General features: G+C 54.0%; 1 protein-coding gene across 1 annotated transcript; it reads right to left on the bottom strand.

Annotated features, from left to right (window-relative positions):
* Relt (RELT TNF receptor) lies at window positions 1–16791 on the bottom strand. The gene is made up of 11 exons (XM_028770750.1): window positions 16692–16791; window positions 6928–6997; window positions 5518–5592; window positions 5235–5401; window positions 4972–5051; window positions 3916–4173; window positions 2689–2769; window positions 2320–2401; window positions 1918–2172; window positions 1301–1499; window positions 1–1134 (listed from the first exon to the last, which is right to left on the bottom strand). Exons 2-11 carry the CDS (start codon window positions 6973–6975, stop codon window positions 1087–1089), a joined length of 1293 nt encoding a protein of 430 aa, XP_028626583.1. The 5' UTR covers window positions 6976–6997; window positions 16692–16791; the 3' UTR covers window positions 1–1086.
* Between the last annotated feature and the right edge of the window lie 1433 nt (window positions 16792–18224).

The following is an 18224-nucleotide window of genomic DNA, read 5'->3' as shown; positions in this document are numbered from 1 at the left end:
TGACGACATTTTCCACCTTTTATTACTCAAGTGTGTGGGGCTGGAGATGTAGGGCCAGGGCAACAGCAGGTTTCAATAAATAAGAAATGGGATGGGCAGTGGGCCCCGCGCCTGCACGGCCCCACATAAATAACGAGGCACTGAGCCAGAGCAGAGACTAAGATAGGCTGGATTGGCAGTCACCCCTGCTACCCAAAACTCAGGCAGACACTGTACCACAGGGGCGTGGAAAACCACAGGCCACAGGAACTCTCTAGCCTGCTGGTCTCTCTTCCCACAGCTTCAGAGCTTGAGGGCAGCAGGGTGGACTGAGGCTCTGCACCAGAGAGCTCTGTCCAAGTCAAGTCATTTTTCAGTTTCATTAAAAATAGCAGGGTAGGGGCAGGCACATGCATTAAGCCCCTTCTGTAGGCATCACCATAATAGTCCCATGGGAGCCATGAAGGCCAAGGCCCAGGAAGCAGCAAAAATAGGCCAGATAAAGCTACTAATGGGAGGGTAGCAAAGTCAAGCTCCCCCCAACAGGACTTAGCCCGGAATCTGCAAAGAGCTGGAGAGGTCCTGGGAACTGAGCTCTCCTCTCCCAATGTCACTGTCGTAAGTACCTAGGGATAAGCCCAGGATTGGAACCCAGGTACTCTGCCACCAGCACAGAGCTCTTTGCTACCCCTTCCCTGCCAGAAGAGAGGGAGTCACATCCAGGGTCCAGGACATGGGCAAGAGTGGCTGGTTCCCAAGGCACAAGTAGGGACCAGGTACAGATACCACTCCTCCACCAAACCAGACCCCCCTAAGGGACAGAGGGCTCCTATGATGTGTTCAGGGCAGGCACAGGGCTACAGCACCCTGCATGGAAGTAACCGGGGCTGCAGGGATAGGGTGGGCTCTTGATCTCCTGCTCACGTGCTGTGCCGCAGGCTGCCTCCTCAGTGGGGCGGACGGTCCCACCTCCAGGACTTGGCCTTTGCTGTTTTGTCTGCTAGGCCTTTGCATCTTGGTCCTCAGTCCCAGCTGCAGCTCTCCCTCCTGCAGGAAGCCTTCAGAACCTCCCAGGACAGGGCAGAGTGTCTAATTCTAGACAGCCCATCAGATGACCAGGTTGCTTTCACTTAGCCGGACCACATAGCGGTTCTCCTGGGGTTCAGGATTGAAGGGTCAGAGCTGAGTCAAGAGACCGCCTTGGGCTTCAGAAAAGTGGCATCTACCCAGAGCTCCCCATACTGCCTCCACGGGCCTCTCTTCTGTCAGGGTTGACCCAGGTGCTAACACAAAAATCCCCCCACCCACCCCTAGCACTCACCTCAGCCTTGTTCTCTGCTGGGGGCTTCAACCACTTACTATGGCTTCCACCACTTCCCAGCAGTGCCCGCTGCTCAGGGGGAAGGCCAGGCTGTGGGGAATCAGGGAGATCACCCTCTGAAGGCCCAGCCTCCGTGATGGTCTTCACCTCAGATATCAATGAACTGGTCCGCTGCTCAGGAATACGAGCCACACGGAACCTGAAGGGATAGGTGGGACCAACACCCCTCATTAGAGGGGAGGCCAGAGAAGGCAGCACCTACTAAGTCACCCTGAAATTTCCAAGATCACACACAGGTCGAGCCTGTTAGACTACTCAAGAGTCCTTCTCAGTCCCCCAGCTATTTGTGCCCAGCTCTCAGCAACCCCACATCTAGTTAGAGGGGTACAGACAGACCCTTGGCCTAAGAAGTCCCAGGTGTGATAACACCAAAACCATGTTTCAGGGAACCAAAAACTCCATGTGAGATAGCACAGCTGGAAAATGATGACTTTTTGGCTACCTACACTATCCAGCAATGCCCAGGAAAGACTAGTTAGCACTAAGCTGACCCACAGACTTGCCTGTCTCCAGGCCATCAAGTTATTCCACAACTCTGCTCCATCTGCCCACCTTACCTGCCCACAGACAAGATGGTAATCTCTCCCTGACGTCCTGGCTTCGCACTAGCCTTGGGAGCCCTGGATGCAACAGGCAGCAGGGTGGGAGCAGGCGTGCTGGCAGCTGCCGCCTCAGGAGACAGCAGCACCTCTGGCCACTTCTGGCTACAACGGGAGCAGCAGGGGCCAGAGAGTGAGGCCAGGCCCTGCACAGTGTGGAGGTGGTGGTGATGTGGACAGATGTGTGGCACGCTGGGGGAGGACGGCAGCAGCCTGCAGGAGGAAGAGCAGAAATGGTCACTGGAACAAGCCAGAAAAGATGCCCCATCAAGAAAAAGGACAAAGGTGACATGAAAGGGAACAGACCCAAGAGGAGATCCCCATGAGGCAAGCTGATTATCTGAGAGCCCCACCCCTCACCTGGGTACAGGCCTGTGGCTTGTCTGTACCAGCTGTTTGCTGTGATATTCTTTCAACAGCTCCTCCAGGGCCGCTGCATTCTCTGTGGGCAGGTGGAGTCAGAACCTAGCTCCAAACTGAAGGAGCACCCCACCCCACCTCAGTAGATAGACGCTGCCTACTCCCACATCTCTGTCCCAGGGCCCAAACTATGTGCCCTTCCTCCATCCCTTAAGTCAAGATCAAAGGCAAAAATGTAGCACCCAGGGTCAGAGTCCCATCAAACTGGGGCTTTGGAGGCAGAGCTGGGCAGGACTTTCCCCAAGCATTATCTAAGAGGAGACCCTCCACTCCCAGGCATAGGGCGAAACAGAAAGACCCTCTCTTCACCTTTCTTCTCTGTGATCAGGCGCACCAGGACTCCAATGGTGTCCTCATTGGCATCCTCTGTCCTATAGGCGGGATTGATCCCTGGAGAAAAGAAAAGAAATCCATGATTCTAGGCAAGATGGGGCTCAAGGCTCCCAAGCTACACCAGGATCTGCTGGCAGAGGGCGCCACAGACCTTGCATCAAATTGCAGCAGTATCTACTGTGGCGTTCAGGTGACAAGACAGCTATGTCCATCACCAGTGGGTTACCTAGACCTGAAGAAGTATGCTGTCATCTTTGTTATCCTGAACCCAGAATCTCCAAGTGCTTAGTGGTCTCAGGACCATCTGCAACCCACATCCCTGGATATTTCGCCAGCCTCTTCCGTGTACTCACTGGGCCTTTCTTGGCCTCAGGGAGCTATGGGCTCTCCACACTCAGAACTTCTGACACCTCCAGGCCTATTACCTCTCTGCACACCACCCTGTCCATGAAACCATGTAACAGCTTTGGGCTTAAACCTCAAGGGTGTTACTAAGCCAGTCAGCATATTTCCAAAATTTGTACCTAGGCAGCAGCTAGCAGTTAACGTCACTAGACTAGCAAATGTACAGTCCTAGGTAAAATCACTCCATGATTCAGTGTTTGGAGCTGGAGGGGGCCCTGGAAAGCGAGCATGGGAGATGTTATATTAATTACTCTTGACTTGGCCAGAAGGTTCCTGACGGCCCAGAGCCGTGCATATATGCCCATGAGATCTCTACTCCGAGGCATTGGTAAGCAAGAGAAGAAATGGGCTCAAGGCCCTTTTCCTCTGGTTCCAGTACTTGTATCTCAAACTACAGTGGAGCTGAACCCTGTGTAGTGTCTGCCAGAGCAGTGGCTCTGCCAGTCCCACCTGATGTCGGACATTCTTGTGCTTCAGACCAGAGGCCACAGGTCATTTTGAACCAAACAACTATAGTTGTGGCCCCAATAGAGTCCCAATCCTACGGTGGAGCAGGGCCTCACCCAGAGCAGGAATCTTAGCAATACCACGTGACCCACTCGCCGTTTTACCTCTGCCTATTGCCATAGCTCAGTCCCTTATCATCCCCCATGTCAGCCTGCACTGCTGCCATCAAGGCTGCTGCACAGCACCTCCAGGAGGCCTTCCTGACTAGCTCTCTCCTGTCAGAGACCCCTAGACCAGGAAGGTTCCCTCCAAAGCCCCTCGTGTCCCCACATGGACCCAGCCAGGTCTTACCACTGCCACCTCCACCAGAGCCGGGCCCGACTTCCTTTTGGGCTGTGCAATGGTAGCCCTTCCGCTTGAGCAGGTTACACACCAGGATGCCCAGAAGCCCCATGAGACAAAAGACAGGAACAATGGCAATCACTGCATACTGGGCAGCCGTCTCCTCAGGACCGCCTGCCCGAGTGCCATTCCCAGGCTGCCGAGGTTCACCATTGCTACTGGCACCTGCTGCCACTTCAACGCCACGCCGGGCCCGCCGCCCTGATTCTGAAAAGCACAGAGGATGAAAGCAAGGAAACAAGGAAAAACAAAAAGAAGTTGCTAGGCTGGTAGCGCCCTTTCTCAGCCCCAGAAAGGCTGTCTGCCCACTTCACCACAGACAAGGCAGTGATCTCGCTTCGATGATCCGCCTTGGCCTTGCCTTGGGAGCCCTGGATAGGTCTGGATAGGAGGCTGGGTACAAGGATGGTTCCTAGCAAGTCCAAGAATCTGAGCATGAAGCTGGGGGACCTTGGCACACTAAGAAGACAAAGGCCAGCTCATGCCCTTCTTCCTTAACCATCCTATCAATTATCAAGTGAGGCTTCCTTTGGCCTCAGTCTACATCTGCCCCTCATACACGTGTATGGAGTGGACAGATACTCGTACATGGTACACTCCTAGCCAAAGGAATACAGGGTTTTGCCTTCTCAGAACAGCACATGAGTTAGTAGCCTCAGCGGGTGACTGGCTCAGTGGTAAAGGTCACATGTATGTGTTCACGGATATGTAAAGGCACATGTGCACACTCATATGCATCTTTAGGGTTCTTCTGGGAAGGATAGGGACAATAGGACCAAGCAGGATATTATTAGGATACCTAATCCTAATAATGGTAGCTGCCTGATGCTGGATTGTCTCTACTACCCCAAAGTCAGTAAGGTGGCTGGCCATATATTGGGGATGACTCTGGCTGCCTGTTCTCCTATAGGCTGGAAGAGGACCCCACTTCCCTATGTGGATGCTGCAGGGACTCCTAGGTTCAGGTTCAGTGACCCCTTTCCTAGCCCACCACCTACCACTTACCATCACAGTCACCAGTACTTGGAGGTGCCTTGGAACATGGCTGACACGGAACATGAGGCACTCCCTGTGGCCCAAACCACCTGCAGGGATGGAAGATGTCACTGAAGTCCAGAAGTAAAAACATGTCCTTAGGAAAAATTGGATTCCTTCCTGCCAAGTGCCCTCAATGTCCCCACGCCCCAGTCCACGTCACAGATGGGAAGAGAGGCCCACTCAGGGAGCAGTGGGGCGAGAGCCCAGCAGCAGGTTCACCCTGTGCTCACCCATGCTGGCAGTCTCCACACTTTGTATCCTGGGTTGCTGTGCCAGCCCGGGCCTCCAGCCTCTTTTGAAGGCTGCAGTGGTGATGAGGCTGGCATGGATAGGAGTCCCACGAGGCCGAAAAGGTGCCTAGGGGGCAGGTTCTGCATGATGTGCCCTGCCCTGGATCCTGTGGGAGAGGAGGAAGAATACAAGGCCTGAAGTCAGGCCATAAGCCCCTGGGCATCCAGGTCGAGGCCTCCCCTCTGCCCCCCAGGAATCATCCTGGGACAGGACATCGCTCACCAGGTCAGGCTCCTTGCCAGGTGGACACAGCCAAGGAGTTATTGGTGTTGGAGTGGCCAGGGGCCAGGGCAGCAGCTGGAACACAGAGGACATGGTGACAGAGGAAGACAGTGTTAAAACACGAGGCCTGCAGGGTCATCTGCTCACTCCCTTCTTCCTGAACAGAGCATGAGTCACAGACTTACACAGGCTCCCTCAGGCTTCAGGGGTGTTCTCAGGGCCTGCCTCAGCCAGTTCTGTAGCACTGCCAGTGTTTAGGTAAAAAGAGAATTATATCTGCTTCTGGAAAATACTGGAAAGCCCCAGACAGGATCAGGACCTCAAGCCCTTGAGCCTCTGAATTACAGCCCTTTCAGATGAGTTACACCTCCTCACCCCAGACAGATGAGGAGGAAATGCTTCCGAATTCCTCTGAGATTGTCTCCCTTCCTGCTGCACGACTCCCCTCACCCCTAAGCTGGGCATGTCATTAACTACCCTCTGTTTATCATGCCTAGAGCCAAGTCTGCAGCTGGTGCTTACTTACTATTCTGGGCCCAGAGCTGAGTCTGAGACCACATCCTTCTCTGTGACCTCCCCCCTGCACCAAGGCCACCCCATTCATACCTTGCACCTAAATAGGGCAAGCCACGTCCAAAGGAATGATCTTCTACAGAGGAGTACTAGCCCCTCTCTGATGACCTCCCTTGGCTTCCCACTCAATCAAATGGACTTCCTGCCCTGACTCCTGCAGTGGGAAGAGCCTGTCCTCCAACTTGGCCCCAGCTACTAGGGCTAGAAGGCTCCAGGGCCACTTACTCTGAAGATAGAATGTCAGCCTGGCTCCCAGCACCTGCTAAGGCTGCAGGCTACCTCCTGGAAACCTCTGGTTGTTCTCCCTAAGCTTCCAGAGTTACAGCAGAAAGACCACCACAGATCAGACCTCAAGGTGCTGTCTGAGGCTGCAAGTCTGTAGGTGCTCTGACTCCAGCCACAGAATCGGGGCTTCCTTCAATTAATATAGATCCTACAGCCAGCACATGAGTTATTCAGTTTCTTCCAGGTCCCCTACCTGTCCTCCTATCCCTGTCCCATATCTGCAAGAGGCAAGCACCTCACCCTCAACCATGCCTGAAAATGCTAGGAAATCCCTCTGGCCCATGTACAGATTGCCTGGGAAAGCTATATTCTCTAGTTTGGATGTCATGAGTCGAAGAGATTTGTCTGTCTCTACAGCATCACTACTGAATGCCAGGTAGTACTAGTAGACACTTCATTGGGTCTGAAGGCCTTGGAGCCTTCCCAGAAGGAGGCAAGCATTTAAGTTCCCCTGAGGCTCTGGAGTGGGACCTGCATCCTCCCCTCTTGGAGTGCTAACTGCATGCGCAGATTCCAACTATTCTAGCTTCTCTGGGCCCTACCCCAACTCACCACAAAGAGGCAAGACAGGGGCCAGCACAGCAAGGTCCGCTTCATCATCAGGCCCTGGAGTGATATTGACCTAGGGTAGATAAAGGAAGCTCAGGAGAGCAGCCAGACCAGGCAGGCAGCGGCTGTCTCCCTCCTAGCTACATTCACGATGACAGGACTGCTGCTGGGTGCTAGGCAAGCATTTGCCCCACATGGTGGGATGCAGGTCTGAGAAGAGGTTGAACTGACGTGTTTAGAGCCAGCCTTACAGGCCAAGGCTAGAGGGAAGCTGATGGCTCTCTAGTTCAGGTTTCCCAGAGGAGGAAGTGCTTCCTTCCCCTTCCATATACAGCCAGGTGCCCTGACTATCAGAGAGAGCCAAGAGGAAAGAAGCTGGGGAAGGTCTGCACCGGGAATTAAGATGGCTACTGCCTCTAGCCCCAACCTCTCACAGCTCCCAGACCACGCACACAGCCTTCTTACAGGTTCTGCTACAGAAAGGCCCCCATCCTCCACTCCCAGCTCAAAGGCCTTTATGTGGAAGTATTTCTAGAAGTCTGGCTTACAGGCTGTAACCCCTACTCCCTCTGTCACCTGATCGTCCTCTATACCTCTCCCAGGGAAGCCTGGGCATATATGCTTGCATCTCTACCTGCCCATGTGTCATGGCAGACCTGGGAGTGTCGCGATAGCTGGTATTCGGCCTGCTGGGGCCTCTCCAGCAACTCCCATATGCCAGATATGCCTCTGCACTAGGAAATTTGAAACACCAAGGTCCACAGGGGTCACTATGGCAAACATAAAGACACAATGTTCCTACTCTGAGATGTTTCAGAGAACCATCTCAGCTCCCTATCCCGCTGGCCCCAGGCTGAGGGAGACTCCCTCTGATGCCCAGACAGCACTACCTCTAGAGAAGTCTCTAGCTAGTGGTCAAGGCTGGAATGGCAGAAAGGATTCAGATTAGACAACAGAAAGTTCATGTGTATTTCCCAGAGACCTGGCTTCAGGGTAATGGGCTAGGATAGGGTGTTCATCAGGCCTCAACACAAGCTAGGAGCAATCTCTGAAACCCAAGAGTGCTCACGGGCCTACCCTTCTCCACACCATTAGAGGAGGGGTTACAGGATGGTTGATGCCAAGCCTGACTGACAAAGGACTTATTACTTGTAGGAAGTTCCAGGTCACAGAGCCCCCTCTCTGCTGGGAGCCAGGCTTCCCAGCTGGAAATAAGAGTGGAGCAGAGGAAACCAATCTGCCACCTGACCTGGGCCTGGCCCCACAAAGACCTTAACAGGGCCGGGGGTTTGGGTTACACCCAGGGGACGGGGAGGAGCTGCCGTCACATCATCCAGGGACTCTCCAGGTCACTGGCAGCAGGCCCCTCTTGGGCCTCAGGCCAACTAAGGGGAAAACCAGAGACAGGGAAGGCCAGGCTTCAGATTAGGTAAAGGCCACATGTGGCAGTCACCACTCCACAGGTGTGTTCCTGACTCATCCCTTGACCTGTCTTTCTTCAAATTCGGTCACAAAACTGCCTTCCAGGATCTGCACCAGTGTCCTTTAACTCTCCCTGGCTCTGTGTCCCCTCAAGACCATCTCCTATGGCCCCTCCAGTCTGTCAAAAAATCTCACCACCACAGACCTGATCACAAACCCCCAAGTCTTCAGGTTGTCCCCACACCATACTCCTAGCCCCAGCAGCCCTTCATACCCCAGGCAGTTTAGAGGGCTAGGACAAGGGGTGAAAAGTAAGAGGTAAAACCCCAGAGGCAAGAGGCCCAAGACCACCCGGACCCTAACTGCACCTGCTGAGTGACCTGAGACACAGGACAGGCTAAGTGGCTGTTCATCTGGAGACAGGCCAGAAACCAAGTGATCTGGAGACTTCCTGGAGGAAAGTGAGGGTCCAGAGGCCCAGTCTCGAAGCCAGAGTGGGCCCACTCAGGCATATCCACCGGCAGCCGCCGCCCAGCACCCCCTGCCTTCTAATTATGCACCTTCTAATTACCACAAACTGGCACTTACTGCAGTCTGGCTGCATGCCCCCTCTCTAGCCAGACTGAACCCCTATCCCCACCCCCCTTCTGCCTGCTCAGGCACATGCACACGTGTGCACACCTGCTGCTTCAGCCTCGGCCTCCTAGTGCTCTAGGATCCAAAACACTGTCCTGGAAAACCATGGGTTAGGAGGGGTCAGTAGTGCCCTTCCCCATACTTCTCCTGTCTAGAAGGCCAAACACTCAGTGATACCCCAAAGCCTAACACCTCCTGGAGGACAAATGCCAGAAATGGTAATGCCCACAAAGCCCTTCCAGCTCCAGTGTACCTGAGGGAGGAGAGGCATCCCAGTCACATAGAGTTGAAGAGGCAGGGTTCTTGCAGGGAAGGAAATTAGCCCAAAGGCCACTCCTCCAAGTCTCCTAGCCCTGAGCATCCTCAAAGCCACTAATTCCCTGTGACAATTGAGCCCCCAGCTTCCCTAGCCTCAGTTTCCTCATCCACAGGATGGGTTGTTTATCTCCTGTGCAGAAGCCTGCTCATGAAGCTTAACCCAGGTAATGGGCTTCAAGTGGGTCACGGGATTTCCTTCCCACATCCCTACGGGGTGGTAATTAAGTATTTGTTGGCTTGCTTGTTCACAGCGTGTCCCCCAACCAGACAGCAGTCAGGGCAGGGATGTCTGCTTTATCCACCACAAAGCCCAGCACCTAACACAGGCATGGCACTTGATGCCTCTACCACACGGGCTCAGAGGCTGGAGAAAGGAGGGGCTTTTTAAAACCTAGCCCTCTAAAAAAGTGCCCAGACAATTAGAACAGAAATTCCTTGAATACAAGCCAACTAGCAAAGCTGCAACAGGGATCCAAGCTGCCAGTGAAAGCTCCCCAAGGGAGGAGCAGTCCTAGAGGCCTCACAGAAAGAGGAAGCTGTACTGCCCGCCCAGGCCTCAGGCTGCTTCCTCTTTCCTAGAACCGAATCTGTGGGTTTACCCCTGGCCTCAGCCAAGGCCCCCCAAGCACACTCCCAGAGATCTCCCAAGGCCTCTGTCCTCTTCTTCTGACCTCTGGGTAACATTACCTGCAGCCTAGGTGTCCTGACAGATGTGGGTAATGCCCTGAGCCAGCTGCCCACCCCCAGAATGGCTTCCCAATGTACCTCTGAAAACCTTACACAAATACACACACATACACCAGCCACCTTAGGTTTCTTTCTCAGCTCTGTGAAGCTTCTTTCAAGTCACAGAGATGAGTTACCTGCTGCTTCCTCTGCCCTGAAACCCCTGCTACCACTTTTAGCCAACATCTACTCTTCCTCCAGAGTGTAGTTCAAAGTCACTTCCTCCTGGAGGCTCCCCCAACCACTACCTCCCCTCAGCTATGGTGCCATTTGCCCAACCTCTTTCTCACCACAAGCTGTCCTTTATGCACTGGGCGTGTGCTGTACTGGAGATGAGAAGCAGAAGAGACGTCTTCAGTAGACCAGACTAGTTATGCCAGAGAAGGAGGGCCAGAGAGAACACACCCGGGTAAAGGAGTCCAGAGGCAGGGTTGCTCTTAATTTGGTTCTGAAGCCCTCTGCTAGCCTGAGGAAACATCACTGAACACAAGCCTGCCCTCCTCTGTTCTTCACTGTCTGTGAGGCTGTGGAGTCGGTGCAGAGGCCTCAAGTGAGCATGAAAAGAGGGTTAGCATCCAGTTCTCAGCATAGGACCAGCACGAAGTAACCCCTCGGAGGTACACACTACACTTCAGTGACTCAGTTTCCTCATGTGTAAACGTTTAAAAAGGCAGTGCACACGTCTGACCAGCAAGTGTGCAGCACAGGGACGTTCTCTTTTGTATCTAGGATCGGTGGTTAGTAAGGTAAGGCTGGGAAGTGTAGGAGAGGAGTCTGGGGAGACTGGCAAGCGGAGTCCAGTCGTGCTGAGCTTGTACTTTTCCCAGAGCCTATGGGAACCCTCAAGAGTTAAGCAGAGGAAGCAAAACACTGAGTGATCTGCCTCTAGGCAGGCAGATGAGCTAGGCTGCCAGCCAAGTCAGGGCACTGAGGGAGGAGGTGGGTCCAGGGCCCACCTGGGGTAGGGCAGGTAAGAAGGCAGATTCTGCTTTCCAGCCTGTGGCCTTCTCTGCAGCCTCTAGAGGCAAGGGTTGCCTGGAAACACAGCTGGACACAGGCCTTCCTCAGCAGTGGCTGCACCAGGCAGCAACAAAGGCAACATCAATAGAGAAATCCAGGTTAGTAAAGGACCCACTGGTTCCCTGGCAACTGGGGCTGAAGTAGGGCAGTGCCCACACTGGGCACCAGTCAAGGCTGCTAAGCATTGCTGGCTTCCCTAACAGAAGGGGGCCGACCTCAACTGGGGACTCTCCCTCGCCTTGGCTCACCTCAATTCCCATAGAAGTGAATATTCCCTTTCAGACCTGAGTAAACAGGTTGAGGGAAGTCACCTGTGGGGGTCCCACAACCTGTAAGTACTAAGGCAGGGATGGAGGCCAGAACTGGCTCATCTCTGCCTTTCCAACTCTGAAGCCAGCTCTGACTCTGCAGGCAGACTCTTTCAAGAGTGCCTGCCAATCTGGTAGCAGGAAGGCTAGTGGAGGGTTGTGTGGCTCCACTGAAGGTTTACTAGAGAGGCCTAGGCAAAGCCCAGGAGAGCTGTGTTCCCCACCTGGCAGCCTCAGGGCCTCGGAGAATTGCCTGCACCATGCTTATTTGTAGAGTGTGCTAATTTGTACCAGATCATACAGAAAAGCACAGGAAACTATAGGAAGCAAGAAGACAGAAAATCTGGGAATTCCCAGAGACAGGAAGAGCAGCTTCCAGGGCTGCTGTTGAGACTGAAGGCCCAGAGTTAAAACAAAAGCTGTCTAGAGGCTATGCAGAAAGAAGGGCATCCCCACTCCCTGCTTTCTTCCCAGTTCTGGGCAGCCATGACTACGTAGGTCACTCACTAGAGTGTTCTCCAGTGTGGCCCCTCAGAGTCCTACACCACTCACACTTCCAAGCAGCAGGAACTGGGCATGGTTCTGTTCCTCAGACCTCCTGGCTGCCACTGGGCCTACATTTGGGCAGCTCTGGTGGTAAGGGGGCAGGAGGGGCTGAAAGGGCTAATTAGCTCCTTAAGGCTAAGAAAAGGGCTGAGGCAGCCAGATTGGGCCCTCTCAGCTCTTCCAGTCTGAGTATGAAATGAATGCAATCTTCTCCCTCCTGCCTAGGACAAGTCTGGAGATAGAGAAGAGTGCCTGAGACTAGGCAGTCACCCCTGGGACAGGTCTGCAGCTCCCCAAGGACCCTTTCACATATCCCATCTCCTCTCCAGGCTGAGTCCCACTGGATCTCTCAACACAGGCTTCCATGATCCGTACTTGCACAAAGGAGGCAGAGATAGCTGAGTAAGAACTTGGTCTAGGGCCAGTAAGACAACCCAATGGGTTAAGGCACTTGCCACCAACACTGAATGGCCTGGGTTCAATTCCCAGAATCCACATGGTGGAAGGGAAAAACTGATTGCGGCAGGTTGTTCTGACTTCCACACCACCACCCTGTCAGTACAGAATAAACAAACATGTGTAATAATTGCTTAAAACAAAACAGGTCTGAAAGATAACACGCCTTACCAACCCTGGAGAGGAGACAAGCAACAGTCAGCTCTTGCCCATGTCACCCACACCTGATACTTCACTGCTTTCAAGGGCCGGCTTTAACCCCCATCAACCTTTAAGAACCATGACCATACCTGGATTATCTCCTTTGGCCCTAAGAAAGAACAGCAAGTGCCCAGAAGGTGCTGGAAAACACTCAGTTCATCCCTCATTCTTGTTGCTACTCCCCACTCCCAGAAGTCAGCTTGGCTACAGTCCTGACCACACACCTCCACTTTGCAGTGAATTGACAATGAGCCAGGATGGTCTAGAGACTGCTCAGCATAAGCCCTGACCCCATCATCCCAACTTGGTTGACTGGAGCAGAAATTTAGGGTGAGACTGAGGAGAAACCACAGAACTCCTGTTCACTCTCCCAATTCCTTAGGCTTGGGGATTGAGGCTCTACCCAGAGCAATGGTGCCGAGGTCTGGGTGGGCATATGTGTGACTATTGGGCCAGCTAGGGCAGGGCCAGGCTCTGGAACAGCCCACCTAGGCTAAAGCTCTGGCTCTGTCACCAAGTGGATCTGTGACCTTGCACAGAACCTCTCTTTCGATTCAGGGGCTCATAGGATATGAATATTTGAGATCTCACCTAAGCAATGGTGGCCAAGAAGCATGTTCTCACAGCACAGCCTCACCAGGGTCATAGATGAACTCAGGGTGAAAACAGTGTCCAGTCAAGGCCACCCAGGTGCTTGGGTGCTGAAAGCACGCTGTGAGGAAACCCAAAGTCTCAGCAGCATGAGAGAATTCGGGTACCCGTGTCGATAGAGGCTTGTGTGTGCTGGCTTCCACACCAGCTGAGACCACAGAGTCAGGAAAGTAGAAGACTGGGCAGACAAGTTCAACAGTTCACATGCAGTCCGTAACTTGGGGCAATTGTGCCTACTCAGCTGACCTCATGGTGTGGGGGAAGATCCAGAATACACAGGCTAACAGCAACTCTTTACAAGTAGGCCTGGGCCCAGCCCCCACCCCGGCCTTCAAGAAGTCTCCCTATCAGGGAACCCACTCAGCCATTGGTTCTCCGTCTCCTTTGTCCCTTCTCAGTAGTGAGAAGGCTGCCTGAGAGAGCAGCAAGGAGGCAGAGTGCAGGGCCCATAGGCCCTGAGTTCCCTCTCACAGTTGAGTATGCATAGGGCCAAGTTTCATCCCTTCTCCCAAACTCTCGATTGGACCCTGCCGCTAATTGGCCACACAAGGCCCCTCCATCCCCCTCCATCTGTGCTAACCACCCAGGCACACATGGGCAGTTTATTTATAGAGTGCTGTCTTTCCCAGGGTGGCCCAGGAAAGAAGTCTGAACTTCAAAGCCATAGACCTTGTTGTGGATACCAGTGGCACTAGGGTCTCAAAAATGCCTTCCCCTCTGATTCCTGGTTTCCTTGTCTGTGTCTACAACAAAGACTGAGGACTCTCTGGAGGACAGCAGCAAAGATCTGATAGCCTTAGGGGCTGACCACACAGCAGAGATGCAATGCTGACTGCTGGCTCTACCTATCAGCTTAGCATGGGCAAGACTCTGGGTTCAACCCATAGTACTGAAAAAGCAAAACTTAAAAAAGGAAAAAAAATTGTTGGACACACAGAGAGAGCTGAAGCTGGAGCAGCACTCTGAAAAGCTGTGACAGGACCTGCTGCCCTTGCTACCTAGGTGTCCAGGGATCAAGTGGCAAGCGGACAGGAGAGCTACACCCGCAATGCCAGGGGGTATGTGCCCTGCCATTCCTGGAGCCTCAGTCTCTCCCTGTGTATGGAGGGGCTGAGCTCCTGGCTCTGTAAGGTGGGTCCCTCTATGCTTCCTACCAATGGCAGACACAGGGACCTCCCTCTAGCAACTACCACACCAAACAGAAACCCAGCTTGGCCCCACTGTCATCCCCAGAGGCCCAAGTTCCCAGAATGGTTTGACTTGGGTGGGGCATACAGTAGAGCTGGGGGGGCTCCACAGAGGCTGGACCAGAAGGGAAGGTTAACCCTTAGTTAACCCTTCTCCCTCTCTCCTTCTCCTGGCTCTGAGCTATTTCTACCTCTATGCTGGGGATGGAAATAACTTGGGCTCAGCCCCTGGAGACCAAGACAGCTATTTTCATCAGCCCCAAAAGCACACAGCTCCAGTCATTCTAGGGAGTACTGAGGGACACCCTGACCCCCAGCCCTAGCTCTAGGCCAAGCACCAGCAATGATCAGAATTAGAAAAGGTGTCTGGGAAGATTGGGGAGACAGAGACCCAGACTGGGTAGGGTACAAGCACAAGGTCATGCCATTTGCTCCCTACCACAGTAAATGAAAGGGTCAAAGACAGGGGGTTGGAGACATTTTAAGTATGATGAAGGGTACTATCCTTGCTACCTCCAGGCTGTGCTGCTAACTCCAGATACTTCAGAGGCAGGTTACATGTTTCCAAGGCCAGCTGCAGGCTCTAAAAGGCAGGAGATAGGTCTTTCTGGTGATCTCTAGCTCAGAGGGGGGAAAGGAACAAGAAGACTAAAACACCCACTTGCAATTTGTTAGCCATGTGTGCACGCAAATCTCACTACAAATTCATAACACACCTGTGCCAGGCCTGCCAGCCCAAGTCTGGTAGGTGGGAGCTCAGATATGCCATGAGCAATTACCAGGAGAGTGGTGACCCTCCCCAAGCACCTCACAGAGTCAGAAGGCTTGAATTCCAGTCCTGTCAATGTCCTGACTATGTGACCTTGGACAAGCCACTGTGGTTCTCTGAGCCTCAGTTACTTTATAACAGTCACCACATCTTAGAACCACTGTTAGGATTCAATAAAACAGCACGTTATGAAGTGTTTAAAGTAGAGCCTGTCACTGCCCCCTCCAAGTGTCAAACCCATTTCCAGAGGGTCACAGAAAGCAGACCCGCCACATACTACTTATATTAGATGTGGTATCCATTGTTACTGCCACCTCTGGAGCTAGGGAGCCCAGATGCCACCCATTCTACATGCATCGCACTGACCGGCTTTGGGAGCAAGAGCCTCAGAATGGTCTTTTTCCAGAGATCAAGCAAGAACTCCAAGACCAGACCATTCATTGCTGGAGAACAAATATTTTCCCTCTCTCGCCAATCAGGGGTCTGAAGAAAAGAGACCTGAGTAGAGAAGTGTCTTTGGATTGAGGTGTCAGTATCTAAAGGACCAGGTGGTTTCTGAGTGGGAGCCTGACATCTTCTTGACCAGCTGTGGGCAAGACTGTTTCCAACTGTTCACCAGCACATGGGAGCCTTGAACCACTCCGTTTGTCACAAGCAGAGGCCTTCCCCCACCCCCACTGCAGTCTTGCTGTCTGGAGGGGAGAGGAGAATGGAGAAGACTGACCCAAAAACAATAGAAGATCCCAAAGTGATGATTCACAGGCTATTCACACCTCTCTGCAGACTGAGAGACTGAGGCTCAGCAGGGGTAGACTCTGATAACAAAACAGAATACACAGTGTGCCTGGCTAGATGTTGGGACTTCAGTGTGTGTGTGTGTGTGTGTGGTGTGTGTGGTGTGTGTGTGTGGAGACTGAGACCTCCTCAGGTCTTCTCTGTGCCCGAGTTGCTAGCCCACCCAGCTTTGGCATCCTCTAGGTCATGTCTGGGTGCAAACAACTCACTAAGCTGAACTCCTAAGGTTATCTTGGAGATCTTTACTCCCTAGACTCCTGATCTTCCTTGCCCCCTCAAATGCTGGAAGGTGTCAGGTTTCTCCTTGTCGCCGTACACTGGCCTAAGTAGGCAGACAGTCTCTTTCTCCCTGTGTGTCTCTGCCTCTCTCTCTCTCTCTCTCTCCTTGGTGGTCCCACATGCACCCTGTGACCCCGTGATTCAGGGCTTGCTTAAGTTATTTAGGGTTCCGCTCTTCCACCTTATACTCACAACTAGCCCGGGTCACACTACAGGCCACACACAGTGACCCCAGTGACCTGGGGTCTCTCACACACACAATCACACACACTCTGCCTGTCTCACACACACAGAGCCCCTCTGTGTCGCCCGCTAGGCTCGGCGTCTCCGCCCAGTGTCCCAGCCACACATTCGCCTGGGCCAGGCCGCCTCATGCGCCGTGTCACCCACAGTCACGGGCTGACACCGTTCAGAACACCCCCCCTTCCCGGCCGCCCCGCGCTGCAGCCGCACCGAGGCGCCGCCGTCCCGTCCCGCAGCCGGCCTTGGTGTCAGTCCAAGTTTCCCGGGCTCCACCGACCCCTAGCACGCCAAGTTCCGCTGCTTCCTCTCGCGCACCTCTGACAGACTGCGCCGCGCGCGGTGCTGGGAGGACGCGCAGCCGGGGGGCTCCGGGACGCGTAGACAGCACCAGGATGGGACAGGACGGGGCAGGAGAGCGGGGCTGACGCATCCGCCGCGCGGGAGAACTTCCTCGGAGCAGCGGAGCGGGGCCGCGGGCCGCGCGCGCCCTCCCTACCTGGCCGGCAGCACCAGCTTCGCTCCGCGTCCGACGCGGCGCCCGGGCCCCGCTAGGCGAGCGCTCCGGGCCGGCCGCGCAGCCTGCGCGCCTTTTGAATGAATCGCCGACCCAGCCGGGAAGCTGCGCGGCCCCGCCCCCCGTGTCACGGCTTCTGGCCCCGCCCCCGACGTCAGAGCTCCGACTTGCGGCCCCTAACCCCGCGCCCCTCAGCCGGCCAAGGGCTCACGAGTCTCCCGCCAGGCCACGCTGCTCCTCATCGCCACCTCTCGAGCCTCCTAGGAACTGCAGGGCTAGGATGCTCTTCCGATGCGTCCCTTGGGGCGCGGCGGGGAGGGGCTGGTGTGTGTGTGCTCCAAACCAAGAAATGGGGCTTGTGTGATGCAGCGAAAAGGTACTTGAGTCGTGAGTGCTGCTCAGATCCTGTCACCACTGCCTGCGTAACTAGGGCCACAGCTGCCACTTCCTGGGAATTCTCTTACTTTGGAATTGGTTGCGGATAAGAACAACCTCAGTTGCCGGGCAGTGGTGGCGCACGCCTTTAATCCCAGCACTTGGGAGGCAGAGGCAGGCTGATTTCTGAGTTTGAGAGTTCGAGGCTAGCCTGGTCTACAGAGTGAGTTCAGGGAAACCCTGTCTCGAAAAAACAAACAAACAAACAAAAAAGAACAACCTCAGTGTCTTGGATGAGACCCAGACTGGTTTCTAGAATCCCCCACCTAGTTAATAAGAGAGTTTATAAGGAATGCTCATCTGGTGAATTCCTTTGGAACCTGGCCCAAACCTACCTCCTCCTCCAAGGTAGCTGGTCTCTCCCCCAAGTAGGTAGGACAGGTGACACTCCTCTCCACTATCACCAAAGCCAGACATCACAGTGCCCAGCGGAGGACAGAAGTAAGAGGCCGGGAGGCCAGGACTTGGGAGGCTGAGGCAGGAAGCTCCTGAGTTCCAAGCCAGGGCTACATATGGAGACCTTATTTCACCAGCAAGCAAACACAAAAGTAACAACAAAGAATGCCCAACACTATGAGACATCGTTGTGGAAGCCAGGGCACTAACCATTGCACTCTTGTCTCTGTAAATTGTGCCCATGTGTGGTATGGTGTGTCGGTAATAGAAGGAGCAGCTCGGCTCCCACAGCCTCCTCTTCAGCCCTCCCCCCCCCCCAAACCCCATCATTCAAGGGATCTAAGGTGGCCAGGAGAGCAGAGCTGAGAAGAAACTCAGACAGCAAAGAGGAACCCAGA

Source organism: Grammomys surdaster, unplaced genomic scaffold (genome assembly GCF_004785775.1).
Source record: "Grammomys surdaster isolate TR1022 unplaced genomic scaffold, NIH_TR_1.0 203, whole genome shotgun sequence".
In the NCBI taxonomy this organism is placed as follows: domain Eukaryota; kingdom Metazoa; phylum Chordata; class Mammalia; order Rodentia; family Muridae; genus Grammomys; species Grammomys surdaster.
The sequence above is the reverse complement of the archived record's forward strand: the minus strand, read 5'-3'. Positions and strand labels throughout refer to the sequence as shown.

Bases quoted from the DNA above. Each gene is read 5' to 3' on its own strand.
- Relt (XM_028770750.1), bottom strand. From the start codon at position 6,975: ATGATGAAGCGGACCTTGCTGTGCTGGCCCCTGTCTTGCCTCTTTGTG. The intron at 5,593-6,927 runs GTGAGTTGGGGT...TCTGTGTTCCAG, and splicing joins CCCTGTCTTGCCTCTTTGTG to CTGCTGCCCTGGCCCCTGGC. The intron at 1,135-1,300 runs GTGAGTGCTAGG...CCTGAACCCCAG, and splicing joins CAGCAGAGAACAAGGCTGAG to GAGAACCGCTATGTGGTCCG.